This window comes from Orbicella faveolata, unplaced genomic scaffold, assembly GCF_042242905.1.
Source record: "Orbicella faveolata isolate gen_17 unplaced genomic scaffold, um_ofav_v1 contig_26, whole genome shotgun sequence".
In the NCBI taxonomy this organism is placed as follows: domain Eukaryota; kingdom Metazoa; phylum Cnidaria; class Anthozoa; order Scleractinia; family Merulinidae; genus Orbicella; species Orbicella faveolata.
Window position 1 is genome coordinate 20,727,438 of NW_028301554.1, and position 17,547 is coordinate 20,744,984.

The 17,547-nt window shown below is 42.4% G+C and overlaps 1 protein-coding gene across 2 annotated transcripts in view; it reads right to left on the minus strand.

The window, feature by feature from the left end:
• Nucleotides 1-452: 452 nt before the first annotated feature.
• The window catches only part of LOC110069583 (uncharacterized), a 55,807-nt gene continuing 38,712 nt past the window's right edge, over nucleotides 453-17,547 (minus strand). For both annotated transcript variants that reach the window (XM_089296267.1, XM_089296268.1), the window contains exons 4-16: nucleotides 15,832-17,453; nucleotides 14,412-15,045; nucleotides 13,453-13,992; nucleotides 12,729-12,918; nucleotides 8,783-12,128; nucleotides 7,888-8,391; nucleotides 7,417-7,634; nucleotides 6,800-6,954; nucleotides 5,597-6,047; nucleotides 4,166-4,303; nucleotides 2,846-3,021; nucleotides 1,914-2,154; nucleotides 453-1,473 (exon numbers count right to left, since the gene is read on the minus strand). In XM_089296267.1, coding sequence (XP_089152393.1) covers nucleotides 1,308-1,473; nucleotides 1,914-2,154; nucleotides 2,846-3,021; nucleotides 4,166-4,303; nucleotides 5,597-6,047; nucleotides 6,800-6,954; nucleotides 7,417-7,634; nucleotides 7,888-8,391; nucleotides 8,783-12,128; nucleotides 12,729-12,918; nucleotides 13,453-13,992; nucleotides 14,412-15,045; nucleotides 15,832-17,453 — 8,381 coding nt within the window. In that variant the 3' untranslated portion in view covers nucleotides 453-1,307. The remainder of the gene's footprint in view (nucleotides 1,474-1,913; nucleotides 2,155-2,845; nucleotides 3,022-4,165; nucleotides 4,304-5,596; nucleotides 6,048-6,799; nucleotides 6,955-7,416; nucleotides 7,635-7,887; nucleotides 8,392-8,782; nucleotides 12,129-12,728; nucleotides 12,919-13,452; nucleotides 13,993-14,411; nucleotides 15,046-15,831; nucleotides 17,454-17,547) is intronic.

Below are 17,547 nucleotides of genomic sequence, written 5' to 3' on the forward strand. Positions count from 1 at the left end.
TGAGACTTCAAAAGTTCACTCAAGAGAAAAAACGAAAAATCCATACGGGTACCATCCACCATCCCCGACCAGCCCCCCTTGAAAGAAAATAATTGCCCTCATAGTTGCCTTGTTTCCCGTGTTTGTGGTGCAGATTTGTGATTCATATTTTAAAGATACGCATGCGCATTGGGGCTACTGAAGAAAAACAAATGTTGCCTTAATGATGATTAAATAGTTTCACGTCGTTGTGGTATGACTTTCTTTACCTTGTTGCTCTTCTTTTTCAATACGCATGCGCATCTGACAAAACATGCCCACGTTTGGGTGGTAGTTTGCTTCTTTTGAACGACGCATGAGGTCCCGATTAAACAAAGAAGCGAAGGTGAAGTCTACAACTGAAAAGTGTACGAATGAAGATGATAGAAAACATTGCTATCTCGAGAGGGATTGTAAATTAGAGTAAACGGAGGTTATTCTGTAGAGTGCAAGCAATTTTATTCCGTAACTCAAATGTTGAGAATGAACATCGATTTAAACAATGTCGTGAACTATATTTGACAAACAACTAGGAACAACTAAAAGGCTACGTTTTAGCACTATTAATACGCGTCGCTTCAAGCAAGAATTCGCTCAAAGTTTATTTACGAATCTTTCTATTACTGTAATCCAATGGCTTCTACTTTTGCGCAAATAAACCCACTAAATACTACTTGCAATAAGCAAACAAACAATTTCTAAAAAACTCTGGTAATTAACATCTTTCAGGTAGAAAATGCAAATTTAGGAGTGCGAGGAACTCAAACGTTGCTGTGAGAATTAATCATGCTTCAAAAACTCATGAAAACAAAATATCACAAACGCAGAATAACAATAGTTTGAAAATTTAAATGAATTATATCAGCAGCGGCCTGTTTTAAGCTGAACTCCTTTGTTAAAAACTAACCTACAATGCCTAGATAAATTCACCCATAACTTTTTTCAAACGACTAAGGTCATTAAAAAATTATTCTGTAATTGACTACAAATAATGTAAAACAAAAACCAAAGATTAACTTTAAACTAGAGCCTCCTCCAAATGACAAACGTGCAGTAAGAAAAAATATTTTTATTTCACGCTATAAAAGAAATTATCTCAATTTGGCATCAAAATACTACATTATGCTAGAGCGGCAGAGGTCTCCCTTCCGAACAAATTTAATCACGTTTTAAAAGTGGACCATAAGGGCACTTGGGATTAAATGATCAGCCTTAATATAACTGCTGCTTAGTTTTACTGTGCTTGTTGATGTAGCGCTGTCAAGTTTAGAGCAAAGTCTTTGACTTTGTTACTCTGCTTGTCCTGTCCCTTGATTCTCGCTTTCCTTGGTGGCTTCCACTGTGGCATCCTCAGCAATGGTTGTGGAAGAGACAGGGAAGGCCGTCTGTGCATGTAAAGACGACGATATTTTTTCGTCTTCCAACTTTGTCGAATCGGAATTGTCAACGTCATCTCTAATATAAACCAAAGGAAAAATCATTAGTACACAACGCCAATTTCTGGGTATTTGAATCCTGTGTGAAATAAATTCTTTTTCATCTTGGCTTAAACAAATATGAAAAATGTATCTCAATTATTCCTCTAGACCCTTTGACTTCTGAGGTGAAGAATAAAGAAAATCATCAACCAGGGGGCATCGTCTTGATGTACCAACAAATTCTCAGAACCAAAAGTGAAAGGAATGCGTAGCAACTATTAAGAAGAATTGATATTTTCAAACTGGCAATGAATGGAATATTTGATCGACATCCTCATGTCCTGTCTTTCTTTTTTCTCGTTCAATGAGGCTAAACATTAAGGACGAGTTTTTGGAGAAATGTTCGCCGTTACGATCAGCAAGCTTAACATTTTTCTCAAAAATCAGTGGAAGCCATTTCCTACTTCAGGTTCTTACCCGGAACGAATCTCAGGAACACGCCGTCGCTGTCCCTTTCCCTTGGACTTCAATCCGTCCTCAGAGCGCGGTAATTCAGTATCGGAACTATCTGCACCTGCGTTGTACACTGGGTTAGACATACCCTTGTCTGTTGCGGTTTTATAGGATGAGAAAGACGTTTCCATTTCATCATCACTGCTCATTGGTGTCGATTGAGGAGTAACGCGATACTTCTCTTTTGACGCCATCCTGAGCAGACCTAGAAATTTGACATCATATGATGCATTAAACTGCAAGATGGACGCTTTCTGTAAACTAGTGAAAGTCATTGTGTTTTAGCAGAACAGCGCATCAAAATTCTCCCTTTAACTTCTCTCACTGGCTTTAATAGACAGGCTAGCAACTAGACTGGACCAAAAAATCCCAAACCAATGACGAAACTCCAAACTGATCCGTGCCTGCATGACTGGTGCATTCTAAATTTTGAATTTCCGCACGAAGGTTAGAGCTAGTTACCACTAACTACATATGCGTGATCAGTGTGGAGTTAAAAAAAAGTTAAAGTGTACGAGCCAAGTGGCACATCAGGCCGGGGCTTATCCCGGGTTCTGTAGCCTGAAGCGACTGCGAGTATTTCTACTTCCCCCTGAATTGAATGCTAGTCCATCGCAGGGTTACCCCCTGCATTAAATTCGCCAGTGCCCATTTACACACTTGAGTGGAGAGAGGCAATTTGTGTTTTCCTCAAAAACACAACACAATGTCCCCGACCGGGGCTCGAACCCAGACCGCTCGATCTTGAGTCGAGCGCACCAACCATGAGGACATTGCGCCTCCGAGGGGGTAGGGGAATGTTGGTTAATTTCTGCTGAACGTAGCAAACGAGATGAACTTAAACAAGAGGTGCGAATGTTCGGGTGAATAGTGGTTGAGGAATTAAGTAACAGTACCTGTTAATCTCCGCTTGCTAATTATTTTCCTTCCTGCAACACGTCGTATTTCAGCGTCACTATCCTGATCCAACAGTGATTCCACACTCTCCCCGCTGCACATGACTTCATCGTCTGCTTGCTCCAAGCGCAACGCGCGGTGGACATCAGGGGTGCCAGGTTGAGAAGACAGGGCCCTAAAAGGAAACAAGACAGACTATTAGCATCGAGTTCTAGTTGACCATTCTTTAAGTTTCGTCCTTTGTGGCTATCGTGTCCCCGGAAAAAGCCATTGTTCCTACAAGTTAGAGCAAGTTACAAGTTACAAGTTAGAGCATGGAGCGAAGGCTCGAAACACTTCTGTGATAAGACTTGATAGTGGCTACCAATGCAAGGAGTAATCGTATCGTTGACAAAATTTAAGATGGGCCTTGCGCTGCTTGCCCGTCCGATTTTAAAACTACTCGCTCGATTAATCACTCCCTGATTTGTACTCCACTCTGTCCAATTCCTATTACAAATAGGCCCGCGAAGAACTTATCGGCATTGAGAATTTTGTCATTAAGAATTCTTTATTAATAAATAGTGAATACCAAAAGAAACATGCCCAGAGTTATACGTCTGGACTTACAATTTCATATAACTAACTGCTATAAAAAAACTAATTACAAACTATTTACAAATGTACGAATAACAATTAATTAAATAAAATTGAAAAGGCATCTGTTCACAAAACAGCGTTTATGACGTTCAGTTCTGACACGTGGCAGGATGTAAGGATGTTCCCTTTTCCTAAGGCTCCTTGATCTCTGGGGTGGAAGCAGTTCATGAAGGGATGAGTACTATCAGTAATCATCTTATCCCATAGCAGCCTATCTTTGATTCTAATTACATCAGTTGAGTTATTTCGAGATCCCCGGCAAGAAAGGCAATAAAAATAACCGCCGTTCCTAACGTGGCCGCCACGCTAGGCGCTAATTTATTAGATTCATAGATACACTTAAACACCTAATAACGAGAATAGTCCTAGAGAAACAAAGTCCGACGTTTTGCCAAATTCATTATTTTCTTTTTTTTTCTCCCCTTTTTCAATTTCTAATCTCAGATTTTAGCTTTCTGGGTCTCTTGCACAGAAGGTAAGAAAAAGGACCTCTGGTTCTGAAGTGACTTTTAAGATTTATTTTCTGTTCAAAAAGAAGCTGATTACATGAGGCAAGATCACATTACCTTTTACTAAAATAGCTGAATGCGCCATACTGAAGGCTACCGAAAGTCTATGCGTGGTTCACTTATTTCATAACGCAAAACAGGATAACAGATAGAAAGTATTCAAAAACTCACATTTGTGTACTTTTCGGGACAGGCCGCGGTGTCCCGAAATCGTCAGCAGAATACATTTCCGGAGGAGCCAGGACCGCGTCTTTTGAACTGACAGAGCTGCAGTAGGGAAGCTCGATCTCCGCGGTTCTATCATCAATCCTGAAAATCAAAGGTTATGAAGTAAGCTACTGGCGCGCGTACTTTTGTAGCGCCTTGGGTATTTTAAGGGTGGGATTCTACTCCTCTGCAAGTTCCACAACCCCCCCCCCCCCCTCCCCCACCCGCCCCAGAAGAAATCCCCAAAAATTGTTAGTATGCGGATCTATCATCCAAATGCAGCGAATACCGTCCAAATAACAGTACAAATATACAGCGATATTGTACGTAGAAAACCTGTTTGCCGTATTTGTATAGTAGCAAACCTGTTTACCGTACAGGTCGGCGAGCGCACGCAAAACCGTCACACTCTCCCTCTTTCATTGATAAATTTATTGACTACAGCAGTTGGATAATTTATCTCTTATTAGATGTTTTAGTGTGCAGTATCGTTGTATACTTTTACTCGTTGTTTGCATTTGACTCGCCCTACGGGCTCGTCAAAATACCGCACAACTCGTAAAAATATACAGCGATACTACACACCAAAACATCTAATAAGATATATATAGTCCTGCCTAAGAGACAATACGGAAAATCATCGTCTAAGATCTAACTCGAGCCTTGCCCAAAATTAAAAAAAACTTTTAAAATGCGATGAAACCAAAAAAGCACCATTTTTTTATGACCGGCTAAAAAAGGTTCCCGCCAAAAAATAATTCCCGCAAACATTTACTCCACTGGCGAAACTATGCATACAAACATCATAAATAGGATCTTGTTGCTGACGTTTATTTGAAACGTCTCTTTCGTTCAGAAACAAAACGATGAAATGAGAAACAAAACGTTCAGAAATAAAACAGGTTTACAGGAAAGGAGCGTCTAAAGATACTCCATTGAGAAGAGCATCTACAATTCCACACAAGAGAACGATGTAATTTTGATAGTGACACCGATTATTAGATTACTGTGTTTTATATCTCTATGCATGTTGTCTCACTTGTTAATTGCATGTAGTTTAATTTAAAAAGTGCGAAAATGTCGTAATGTCAATTAAACGCGACTTCCCGAAAATCGCAAAAATTACTGCCCAGCAAAAAAAAAAAAACAAAAAAAAAAACAGTCTATTACAATCACAAAAATTAGTTCCTGCAAAATACAAAAAAATCGTCGATTCGCAAAAGTAAACTCCCGCAAAAATTTAGTGCTACGAGATAACTAAGAAAAGATCAAGTTTTCCGTGGTCCAAATGATAACCTTGAAAGTGAACTTAGTTTAAGTGGTTTTATGTATAATTCAATTCAGTAAGAGTTCAATTCAAAGGTGCAAAAATGGAAAGGACTCGCTGAAAATTACCTTTCTGACTTTTGCCACTTTCTCCTCACCCACCACACAAGAACCACAACTAACAAAATGAACAGCGAGCCTGAACAGACACCAGTCACAATCCATATCCAGCTCGTACCAGACCTCTCGTTACCAGCGATCAAAATCTTAGCTGTGGTTTGATCACGTGACGCTAGCACGGCACCACCTGTTGTCTTATCCAGTTGGACCCAGACCACGCTCTCTGGCGCTTCTTCCTCGTTGTCCACGCTGACGATAAAAGAATCATTCCACTGTCCATCTGACAAAGTTACTTTCCCGGATGACGGCCATAGCAGTTCCACTCGCGATGACTCGTTCTGATAGAGAGACCAGTGCACTGTGACGTCACCAAGGGCACCTTTAGCTCGGCGAACTGGAATTTCTAGTTTAGTGACTTGTCTTGTACGGGAAACCTCTAACACACCGTCGTCGTTGTACACTAGATTGAAATAACAACTAAATTTTATAGATCAACTTGAGGTAAAATCCGAGGGTAATCCTGCAACGAATGTTACCCTCATCAAAGACAACCGTAGTTACGAAAAGGCAAGTATCTAGGCTACTGTCTGGGATAGTTCTTTTCACTCGTTTTACAGTAAAGAGTTTTTTTCTGGGGCACGGGAGGAAACCAAATCCTTTTCAGTCTGATCGCAATTCTATGGGGAACCTAAGCTTCAGTACAAGCCCCGTTGTTTTTATTAGGTTCCCTCGCTATTGTGTTTTCTATCCTTTAATATATAAATTGTAGTTTTGTATCCTCATTGTAATCTTGTATATCAATTTTGTTATTTATTAATCATCGTACTGTAATTCCATTTTTGTTTTGGTGGCAAATCAAACAAAGTATCAAATCAATAGGACTTCTCCGTGATCTCGCTGCAAAAAAGGCGTAGCTCGCTGTTCTCACATTTTGCCCACGTGCACTAAATTTCAAAACTTCAATGTTTGGTTTAACGTTTACTCTTCAAATTTTGTTTTACAATAACCGGTAAACCAAGAAATCCGGATTCGTTGAGGCAAAAGCGCGTGCCCTCTTGTTGGTTAGAACATTGTCATATTCTACAGTCATTCCGGAAAATGCCAGTCAACAAAAGTCCTTGAATTTTTGGACTGGAAATCAATGGTGCTTTAGAGATCTGTGCCTTAAGTTATGCTCAGGAGACATCCTAACAAGCAAAGTGACAGACTTACGTGAGTTATTTTTGTCAAACAAAACCAGACCATTCTGAGCATAAAACGACCACAAGAAGGAGAACTGGGTCAAGTGGCACACTTTGACGGTTAACAACTTGATTGACTTGTTCACGTGACTCCAGGGCTCAGGGCACGTGAGAGAGGCGTCAAACCTAAACAAAAGTAACAATCAAGGTTAGACAAGTGATTTACCAGGGTAAAACCAAATGGGGTCGTAAGCAGAAAAGAGCAAGACACTGGGAGAGTTTTTAGACACCGGGCGAAAGGTGTTAGCAACTTGTAGTAGCAAATTATCTGGCTAAATAGAAAAGGAGTCATATATTACAATAGTTTAAAGAGGAAGACACATCAGCCTTAGCTGGTTTTCATAAGGGTCGCCTAACCTGACTGAACTGGAATTTTGAGATGTTGGATTTTTGTGGAGAAAGGAAAACGGAAAAATCCAGAGAAAAACCCTCGGAGCAAGGAGAAAACCAACAAGAAACTCAACCCACATACGGCACCGGACCAAATTTTGCCATAGGCAGAGAAGAAAAGAAAAAAAAGCAAAGACTTGGATACAAATTTTTAGACATGGCATAAAGAGTGTTAACAACGTTTAGCAATGAACCTACCAGGTTTCGTTTTCCGGATCCCACAGGTAAAGCACTGGGTCTATGTCTTCCTTGGTGACTTCATTATTGACGTGCTTTTTGTTTGCTTTGACAAGGTTGTCGACGTCATAGAACATAGCAATTGTGATTGGCTTAACAAACTTGAAGCCTTCCTGCACTGTGCCGTTTACTGGATCCAACGCTTTGATGACAAAACTGTAGTTACCAAGCATGAATTGCTGCGGGATGGAAAGAAAAAAACTGTTAGTGGGCTTAAGGATGTTACAATCGTCAGTCGTCACGCAACTCCGCGCAAGCGTTAAGTGACGAACCGCGCAGAGGCTGTGACGGAGACCAGTTACCGTGGCAGGGGTCAACAGAAGACTGCATAAATAAAAAATGTGACGACCGTCCATGATGTCTATTAGTAAATACATCAATGAATAAAGGAAAAATGAACGAATGAAAGAACGGACGGAAGGAAACACATACCTTAGGTTTAGTGTACTTTGGATTACTAACAGGACCCTCCTCAGTCTTATTTTGATCCATTGTCTTTTCATCCAAGCTGTAGGATCTCAGCTTCACTTCCCCTTCAACAGCACCTCCAGGTACAGTCAATGTCCCGTATGTCTTCCCCACTCCTCCATCTTTGCGAGACCCATTTTCATTCACATTTACCGTGTCGAAGAAGAACTCGGCACTTGACTTGTTGTCAAAGGTGTACTCAGACTTTCCGACCACAATTCCGTTGGAGGACAATCTGTCGGACAGTAATCCAGCTCCGTTTGTAGCGCGTACGGTGGCGTAATATTTCTTTCCTACTTCCAGGGCGTTGTCCTTGAACTTAGCAAGCCATATTGTTGTGTTGGTGACTTCTTCAAACTCTTTAACGTCAGTCAAACCAGGCGCGGTTCCCCAGGCAACTTCGTATGACGTCACAGCACTTTCAGGATCACTCGCAGAGAAATAGGCGAAGATGATGTCAACAAACACCTGGTAAGGAAACAGCACGTGATAAACAATCTTTATGCTATTTCTTCCAACTTTAACAACGATGCAGACTTCAAAAATAGTAGTTATAGCTTTTTTCTTGCCAACAAACAATTTTCTCGGTAAACTGCCAAGTTTGAATGTCTTTCCGACGCATTACAGAAGTTTAAATGTCTAGCTTCTGGTGCGTTTTTTCAGTTCTTGGTTGGTAGGAACTAACGAAACTGCCGACACGAATATCAAAATACTTAAACAAAGGAATGAACAAGAAAAGTATTTATGGGCTATTAACTAAACTAGAAACCATTGATCAAAAGAACTGTCACAGCTACAACAGCAATGGCATGAGATGCTTATTACGAATCAAAGTAACTGTTTTTATAGTAAATGTTACCTGAAAGTCCATATCAGGTCCCATAATTCCATCTCTGACGTATTCCATTACAGGAGGTGTAGTATCTATGGTTACGCCGTCACTGTAGGCCGCTGAGCATCTGCGAGCTCCATTGCAGGCGACAACTGTGACGTAATAAGTATCTCCTTGCTGCAAGTTTAGCTCGAAGTGACTTCCGTTCGGCCTCATTCCTGTGCTTTCACATTCCCGTATGTCGTCTCTCATTGGCTGACTACCAACACACCAGAAATACTCGACAATATCGCTTTCGTTATCCAGGAAGTCAATCCATCTTGCGTGGATCTCACGAGTGTTATTGGTAAAGTCCACATCCGTTTCTTCAAAACTGCGGGTAGAGCACTGGCTGTCTTCGCCGAATGTTGAGTTATCGGAACAGTTGGTATTCGGATCGCTGCCAAGCCCATCGTAAACCACTCCAGGCTCAGGAGCTGTCGGGTCTATGACGAACGATTCCGACAGCGAGCTTGTAGATACATCAGCTCGCGTTGTTTCAAGTAGTTCAATAGTGTAGAGGTTCTCAGGACCAGGGACAAGAAACGATCCATTCATGAAGGAGATGTTCAAGCCGTTGGTCGAGTTATCAATCATCGATGTTGAGGGACAGGTAAGAGAATCACAGATACTTGATGTAAAACTATACGGATCGTCGCTTTGAGGTGGTGAGCACGTCAACCCTTCACACACGGTGCACATTTCCACAAAGCCACCAAATGACTTCCGCCCGCTCTCACACGGTACACAACTTACAGAACCTATCTCATTAATCTGAGATACTCTCACACGCACGTGATCAGTGGGGCAATAAGTTGCCATATAGACCCGTCCTGTACCTAAATCTTCGCCTTGTGCAGGCCAAGTGACGACATCGGGGGTCCCGAACAAAACTGTATTTTCCGCGAAGGACACGGATGCACGAGGAATACCATCATCCATTCTCAAGCCACTTTCTCGTGAAACTACCCGCCCAAGGTTAACACAATTTCCGTCTTCCTTCTCTGAATAAATCCCGTCAAAACCAATCAGCTGCACACCGTCACGAGCCCCTAATGTCTGCATGCCTAGCGCAATAATAAACCCTCCTTCCCGGGCGTTCACATCAAGGTTTCCACTCAGGTACTCATCCGACGGAACGTCAAAGTGACACACCTCGTTGTAGGACTTTGATGTGATATTCAACTGAAGAACTTTAGACGACCTCGAGTTTTTCGATACCACAACAAGGGCATCAGTCTCCGTGAGCCAAACAGAGAGGGGACCTGTAATGTTCTTGAACTCGGAAGCGCAGACAGTCATAACTAGGTAGAAAGACTGAACTGAGTAAACAGAGACACAAGAATTCTTACCTTCCCCATATGCCACAGCTAAGATGCGCTCATTCAAAGACACTGAATGTCCAAAGTTAGGATCGTTGTTTTCTTCTCCCAAAACGTTTGCAAACATCCACGCCCCACTACGCTCCTGAAATATTGCCACAACACTTGCGTTTGTAGTTGAGTTGGTTCCAGTCAATGCGATTATGTTCTTGCTGATAGAAATGGCCTGATTAACACTGTCCGCCCACAAGTTATTCGTAGGGCAAACGGAATTTGATATAGTCTTACAGTTTCCAAGTACGGCGGTTTTTATTAGCTCGAGGTTGCCAAGGTCATTCAAATCACTTTCGTAGAGATGCCCTTTACCATTCACTAGGAATGCTGTTTTGTTTTGGTGTGACACCACTTGTATTGGTCTCCCTGTAGAACCACTAATGTCATCTGGTAATGTGATGTGGTTTGCAGCTCTATTTCGAAGAGGCAGGACAAATGCTTTCTCCGCAGAACCAACAGCAAAATGGTTATTTGGTAGCCTGGCGATAGAGGCACCGAAATGTTGGGTTGGCAGAGTCGCTTTGAAATGACTTTCGCTGAAGGCAGGCTGCGGATCAACCGGGTTCTTGACGCAACACGGTCCCTCGGGATTAGCAAATCCCGGAATTACTTTCATTATGCTAGAATCCCCAGTGGTGTTCGTTTCATTCGCGTCAGATGTAACTCGCTGGACAATAATTTTGAACTCCTTAATCGGACTGAAAAGATTGTGATTCAGGATGAAGTCGGTTCTGTTGCTGGAGTCATTTAAATCGCTTCTTATGATTAGATCCAATTCTCGAGGAGACGATATGTACCTCACATCAGCATCTAGTGCACTTAGATTCACTGCAGGCAATCTCAAGTTTGGCAACCAGCGTAACGGCTCCTGCTCAGCGGCTTTATCGCGAATAGACAATCCCCGCTTTGGAGGAGCACCGGGTTCGATTCTCAATCCATCGCTGGAAGCATCAGTGTAAATGCCTCCCTCGTTCCAGACTCTCACGACTCCTCGGTAACGTTCCCATGGTTCCAACGCCACGCTTCGGATCGTCACATTTCGTTGCCATGACAGCACGTCCATGAAATCGTGTACTAGCGGTTCGCTGTTCCACGACTTCTCTGGATCAAGTCCTGGAAGAGACCAGTTTGATGAAGGATTCGTGATGGCCACCTGAACACGTAAGCGGGAAATATCGTGTATATACCTTCCAATGACTTCCCATCTAAGCGACAAGCTTTGTGCCATGGCTTTCCAGTCGATATCCGTGAGATTGCTTCCGTTCAAATTAGGAATATCGATAACTTCCACAAGCTTTGGTGCGATGGAGATGACCTTGCATTGCTCAGATACCAAACGGGTTTTGAGCCCGACTCCATTGATAGCGTAAACTGAAGCGAAAAGCAGCGTTCCTGATGAGAGTCTCTTGACTATGGCAGCGCCTTTTGGTTTAACTCCAACCGATCTCAATGACAACACATCACACTGGGCTTTGGATGTTCCAACGCACCAATCATACCCCTCTAGCTGACTTTCTAGATCCTCGAACTCATCCCAGTTAGCAGACAAAAGTTCTTCGGTGCATCTGAACCGGATGTGATCGCTACCATGCATCACGCTGTCGGGTGGCAGATCGATTCCACCAGAAACCGAGTTGTTTGAACTTATTCCACTGGTAGGTGACATAGGAGGTACTCGTGTTGTGTTGATTGGCAGGGTTTCAGCATCTTTCAAGGCAGGAGCAGTTAAATCGACCAACACTCGGCTCGTTGTCGTTTCCGATGACATCCCGATGCCGTTTATTCCTTTGACAACAGCATAATATGACTCACCATGGACGAGGTTTAAACCATAGACTGTGACGTTAGTGAGTACCCCAACATCAATGAAGTTTGTGACTGTACAATTTCCAGGAACAGCTGTTACACAAACTTGATAAGACGAGATGCCACTTTCAGGGTCAATAAAAGGAGGCCAACTGCGAAAAAAAAAGTTTAATACTTCAGCTACGCTTTAAAACTGTGACAGTGATTAGATTCAAAATTATGTTATTTGAGGACACTGCTTAACTATCCGTCAGCTGACATTGTTATAAGATTCTGAAACATGAAACATGAAAATCTCAGTTGATCACTCTCCAAGGAGGTTTTGCAAGGCCAGTGTAAACAACCACTATAACAAATATTATAACTGACCATAACGTTAACTGTAGCAGGAAACAGAGCAGTTGGTCATATTTTAAAGCGCGATCGAGTCGGTGAACTTGGTACCACCAATAACACCAGCCAGTGGTCTGAGTGGGAAAAATGAAAACGAATTTCGCGGGGCACACTACCTCCAGATTTGTCAGTAAGAAGCAGGGAACAAATGGCAGCTAACTCTTTAAGCTGAAACTCCAGGTTCGATATCATGAGATATTCTCCTCTTGGACTGAATATTTGTTTTGTTGACTAAAACTACCGTGATTCCCCGCAGGCGCGTCTCACAAAGAGAACTGGCCATTGTGCACTTATATTTCTTAAGCGAAGAATACAAACACAATGGAGCGATTTCTAACTACAGATAGACTGTTCAGTACCTGATGGTCATTTTCGTCATATCTGACTGGTATTCAGCAGGTTCGGGTCCAGTCCCTATTATTGCTTCGCTTGTCTCAGGGGGAGTAAAATCGACGGTGAATCCATCAGAGGCAGCCTCGATCTGAAGACCGGCAAAGTTAATAGCTTTAACAATGACAAGGTACTGAACACCGCTCTCAAGGTCCAATCCTGTAAGAGAAATAAAAGAAAAATAATAACAACTTTCATTTCTGCTACCCGGTAATAAGAACAATATTCTTACACAAGTGGAATCTATTTCAATTTCCTCTTAACGTTTACAGGTAATCAGTTCTTGTCACTGTTAAGACAAGGTACTGAACACCGCTCTCAAGGTCCAATCCTGTAAGAGAAATAAAAGAAGAATAATAACTACTCTCATTTCTGCTACCCGGTAATAAGAACAATATTCTTACACAAGTGGACTCTATTTCAATTTCCTCTTAACGCTTACAGGTAATCAGTTCTTGTCAATGTTAAGTTGTTACTTCTTAACATTTTTCCATCTTACCTACTTTCAGTGACACACTCGCCTAAAAGCTTGTGTGCCACTATTTTTTCTTACCAAATTTTGACGTCATCTGTGATCTATTACTCAACAAACGCACAGCAACCTGGAATCTATCAGTTAAATTGACTGTACAATTTGATCATGACTTAAACACTAATTATTTTCACCGAGAAAGATATTTCATCGTATCATACCTGACATAGTAACATTTCTAGCCTGTCTCACTCCCGTGAGGGGTTGCGGGCAGAACGACAAGTTCCTGGCGTCGCACAAAGCAACTTCGTAAGACTCGATACCAGACTCCAAGTCATCAAAATTAAACCAACGTGCACTGACGTCTTGTTCTCCGTTCAGATAATCAATGTCCGAGACACTCCCATCGATCACTGGCCCGGAAGTAGGCGGTGTTTCATCCACTGTTACTCCATCTGATGTAAGTGACGTCACCACGCCTGCTCCGTTTGTAGCGTTTACCGTGATGTAATACCGCTGGCCATTCTTTATCGGCTCAATGAGAACCTTGCGGACGGATGTACTTGTCGAGGTCAGCTGTGTTTCTTCAACAAGATCGCAGACGCCTGGTGACGAGCCAGCACACCACGTGACACCAATAACGTAACTTTCAAGGTCTTCAAAAGCACTCCAGTGAGCTGCTATGTGGGTTCTGCTCTGCTGAATATCAATGTCTTCACCTTCTTTAGTACCATCTAAGATTTGGCCTCCGTTAACTGGTCCTACCAAAGCAACAAATGGCAAACTCTTTAACAACAACAACAACAACTATAATCACAGACAAAGACATAGAAACAAAATGATTTTTTGGATAGGTGACGTATTTACAACACTAGTCCATGAATGAAATTTCAAGAAGCAAAAGCCATAAAAGAACTATTGCGAGTTACTAAAGTTTGTTTAAAGGAACACTTTCGCTCGAAACCATATTTAATGAAGTTGTAATTTTTCCTCATGATGCCACGTCACTTGCGAAGAGACCAGTGAAGGAAATAACGTCATCAGTTAACTTAGGAATATTTTTTTGATGCACCTTGAAATTCTAACAAGCAACATTAAAAAAAATGTATGGCACTCTGTAAGAAGAATCTATATTTCGAGATTATGACTGTCAGAGTTCACAAATCATTCACAAAGGTACCTGTCTTGTCAACAGCAACCCCGGTAGAGGACTTCACATCACTGACAAGACTGGCTCTGTTCTCTGCTTTGATAGAAACAAAATACGTCTCCCCCTGAACAAGCTGCAGATCCTGGGAAGAGTAACTTGAAGAGTTTCCTACGTCCGTGAAGTTCATGACATTGCATACGCCAGGTTGCGTGCCGATACAAAGATGGTACGTCCGAACCCCACTTTCCTTGTCCAAGAATCCGTTCCATTCCACAGATATCTCTGAGCTCGTAAAATGAGTTGATTCCTCTAAAGGCGGATTCTCAACATGGGTGACCTCACCCATTAACGGGGGAGTCGAGTCAACCACGAAGCCGTCCGATGATTTCTCGCTAGCGAGTCCGATGATGTTCGTAGATCGAATCCTTGTTTCATACTTCACTCCCTCTTGGAACTCCAGGTTAGCAATACAGATTGTTGTACGGATCCCTACATCCATGTTACGCAGCAAGCAGTCGTTGATGTTGACAGACGAACAAATGGAGACTTCATTTTTTAATATACCGCTTTCAGGGTCCAGTGTTTCCCAGCTGACACAGTAAGCGTCCTTGGCGGTGAGAAAGTCTTTATCAACAAGTGGTGATCCTAGTTGCAAGTCAAGGACCTTTTGAATAAACAAAGTCAGTTCAGTAAAATGTTGAGATGACGACAGAAGGGTGTAAAGCTGTTAGCCTCCTGAGCCGATACTGCTAGGCTCGTTAAGCACGAGAAAATTAGTGGTTTGAACTACAACAGTGAACGTCAATCTAGGTTTGCCACTCACACGACTTTTCCCTGACTTTTCACTGACCGTGGCAACCCTGAAATCCTTTTAAAAGGCAGAATGCGTAGTGATCAAAACATGTTCGGGCAGTACAAAATTGCAAAGATTTCCTCATTTTCGTAAATCGTATTTAGTTTCTATAGCATTTGTGGCGTCCGAGAAGATAGATAATCTTTATTTCGATGGATAATCTTTATTTAACCAAGGTAGAAATTCGTCAGCTAAAAATACCTAATATGTAATCCCTAATGCCTAATACCTATATGATAAAATTGTTAAATAAAAAGCTGATTTCCACGAATGCCGTGCCTTACTGATCCACTTTGAGCAGCTAGGCGTTAAATTGTCTCAGAACAGTTGCTGTAGTGGTAGTGAAAGTAGTTAGAAATCAGGCCTTGAAGTCAATTATGCTAAAAATCTATATATGCAAAACACATAGAAATGTAGCAAAAAATTAACTGTGTCACTGTAAATTCACTCATGAATATTTTTGCTAGGTTTTCACTCTGCTTACTTCTGAAGTATTCATTATCCTTCTGTTTAAAGGACAAATCCACATTACTAATCTTGCCAGGATTATCCTTACTTCAATCTTTGGGAAGCGGGAGATAATCTAATATTAGTTACCTTGGAGACGACTGGAGGAGTGCTGTCCACTTTAAACCCGTCGGAAGACACTCTAGTAATCGCTCTTGCACCATTGTAAGCACTAACGGTTACAAATACGGCCATTCCTGCAGTCAATGGTGGACGAATCTGCCGGCCGACGCTGGTGCGGTCGCCGACATTGGTTTCTGGGATGATGTCGCAGGTTCCCTTTCTTGTCCCAGCACACCATATATACCTTGTGACATCTGACTCTACATCCTGGAACTCATCCCAGTTGGCATATATGTACGTGTCGCCAGCTTGGAAATCGATGTCCGCTAGTGTTCTGCCATCTCTTACTTCGCCTCCTACGGGAGGAGTGCTGTCCACTAGAACACCATTTGACGTTGCCATGGTGCTGTAGCCAGCTTCATTTGTTGCCCTCACGGTAACAAAGTATCTCCTGGTGTGATTCAAACTCAAGCCGTGGATGGAACCCTTCAGAGCGATGCCTAGACTAACAAAGTCACTCACATCACATTTCTCTTGTTCCGTTCCTACGCACATTTCGTACAGGGTAATTCGTCCGTTGGAGTCTGTAAATGGCGACCAGTTGGCCGAGATTTCACTAGTAGAGCTTTGTAGTTCAAGGTCGTTTCTATCGCTAGAGCCATCATACACAGTTCCGGCAGTTGGTGGTGTGCCATCTAGTATAAACTGATTTGACTCAGTCTCTCTGAACAATCCAACCTTGTTGTGGGCCCGAACAATGAGGACATAGGAAATTCCAGGTTTGATATCGAGAGCAGAGTTCTCAATAGTCGCCATAAGTCCAACATCAACAAACGGTGTAATGCAATCATCCCTGGAACCAGCCTTGCATACAGCCCACTCGAAGTGACTCAAACCACTTTCGTGATCGGCAAATCCACTCCAGTCCGCTATGAGTGACTCGTCTTTCCTCAGGTACTTAGTTTCTAGCGTGTTCCCCACTATAACGACACCGTCTGTTGGCGCGGTACTATCAACAAGCAGTGGTTTGGAGATGCTCGTGGATTCTATTCCAGCGCCATTTCTAACCCTTAGTTTTATAAACACTACCGTCCCAGATGAAAGAGGTGTGGATAGAGAGTGTTCAAACGAAGTCGTGCTCGGCTCTACAGCTGTCCACAAGATAATATCGCACAAGTGGGGACTACTACCAGCGCACCACTCCACGGAGGTAATTCCACTTTCGGCATCAGCAGGTGCTTCCCAGGAAAACACTAACAGGCGATCACTGCTTTGTTTTACATCGCACGAAGCATTAACAGAGTTATTGCACCCTCGGACGGACGAGAGAACTCGAAGAGACGAAACACCGAAATCGTCGGTTTGATCCGCATCGCTTGGTGTGTCCCATACTGATCGTCTTCTGCGTCCACTACCAGAGGACTGCTGCGGGGCTGAACTCGCCTTGGTCTGAAAATTATATGAAACATCTCCAATAAGAGGTGGAGTGACATCCACTGTTACACCATCGGAGTAAGCGGTTTCTTTTAAACCAGCCCCATTGGTAGCTTCAACTGTAAAGAAGTAACGTTGACCTTCCTGGAGGAGCATTTGAAGGTGAACACTTGTCTGAACATCAGCATTTGTCATACTCTGCACGTCACAAGCCCCTGTAACATAACAACAGTTAAATGTATAACTCAATAACTCAAATGGCAATTCAGTATAAATAAAAGCATTGTTAATGATGCTCGTATATGTCAT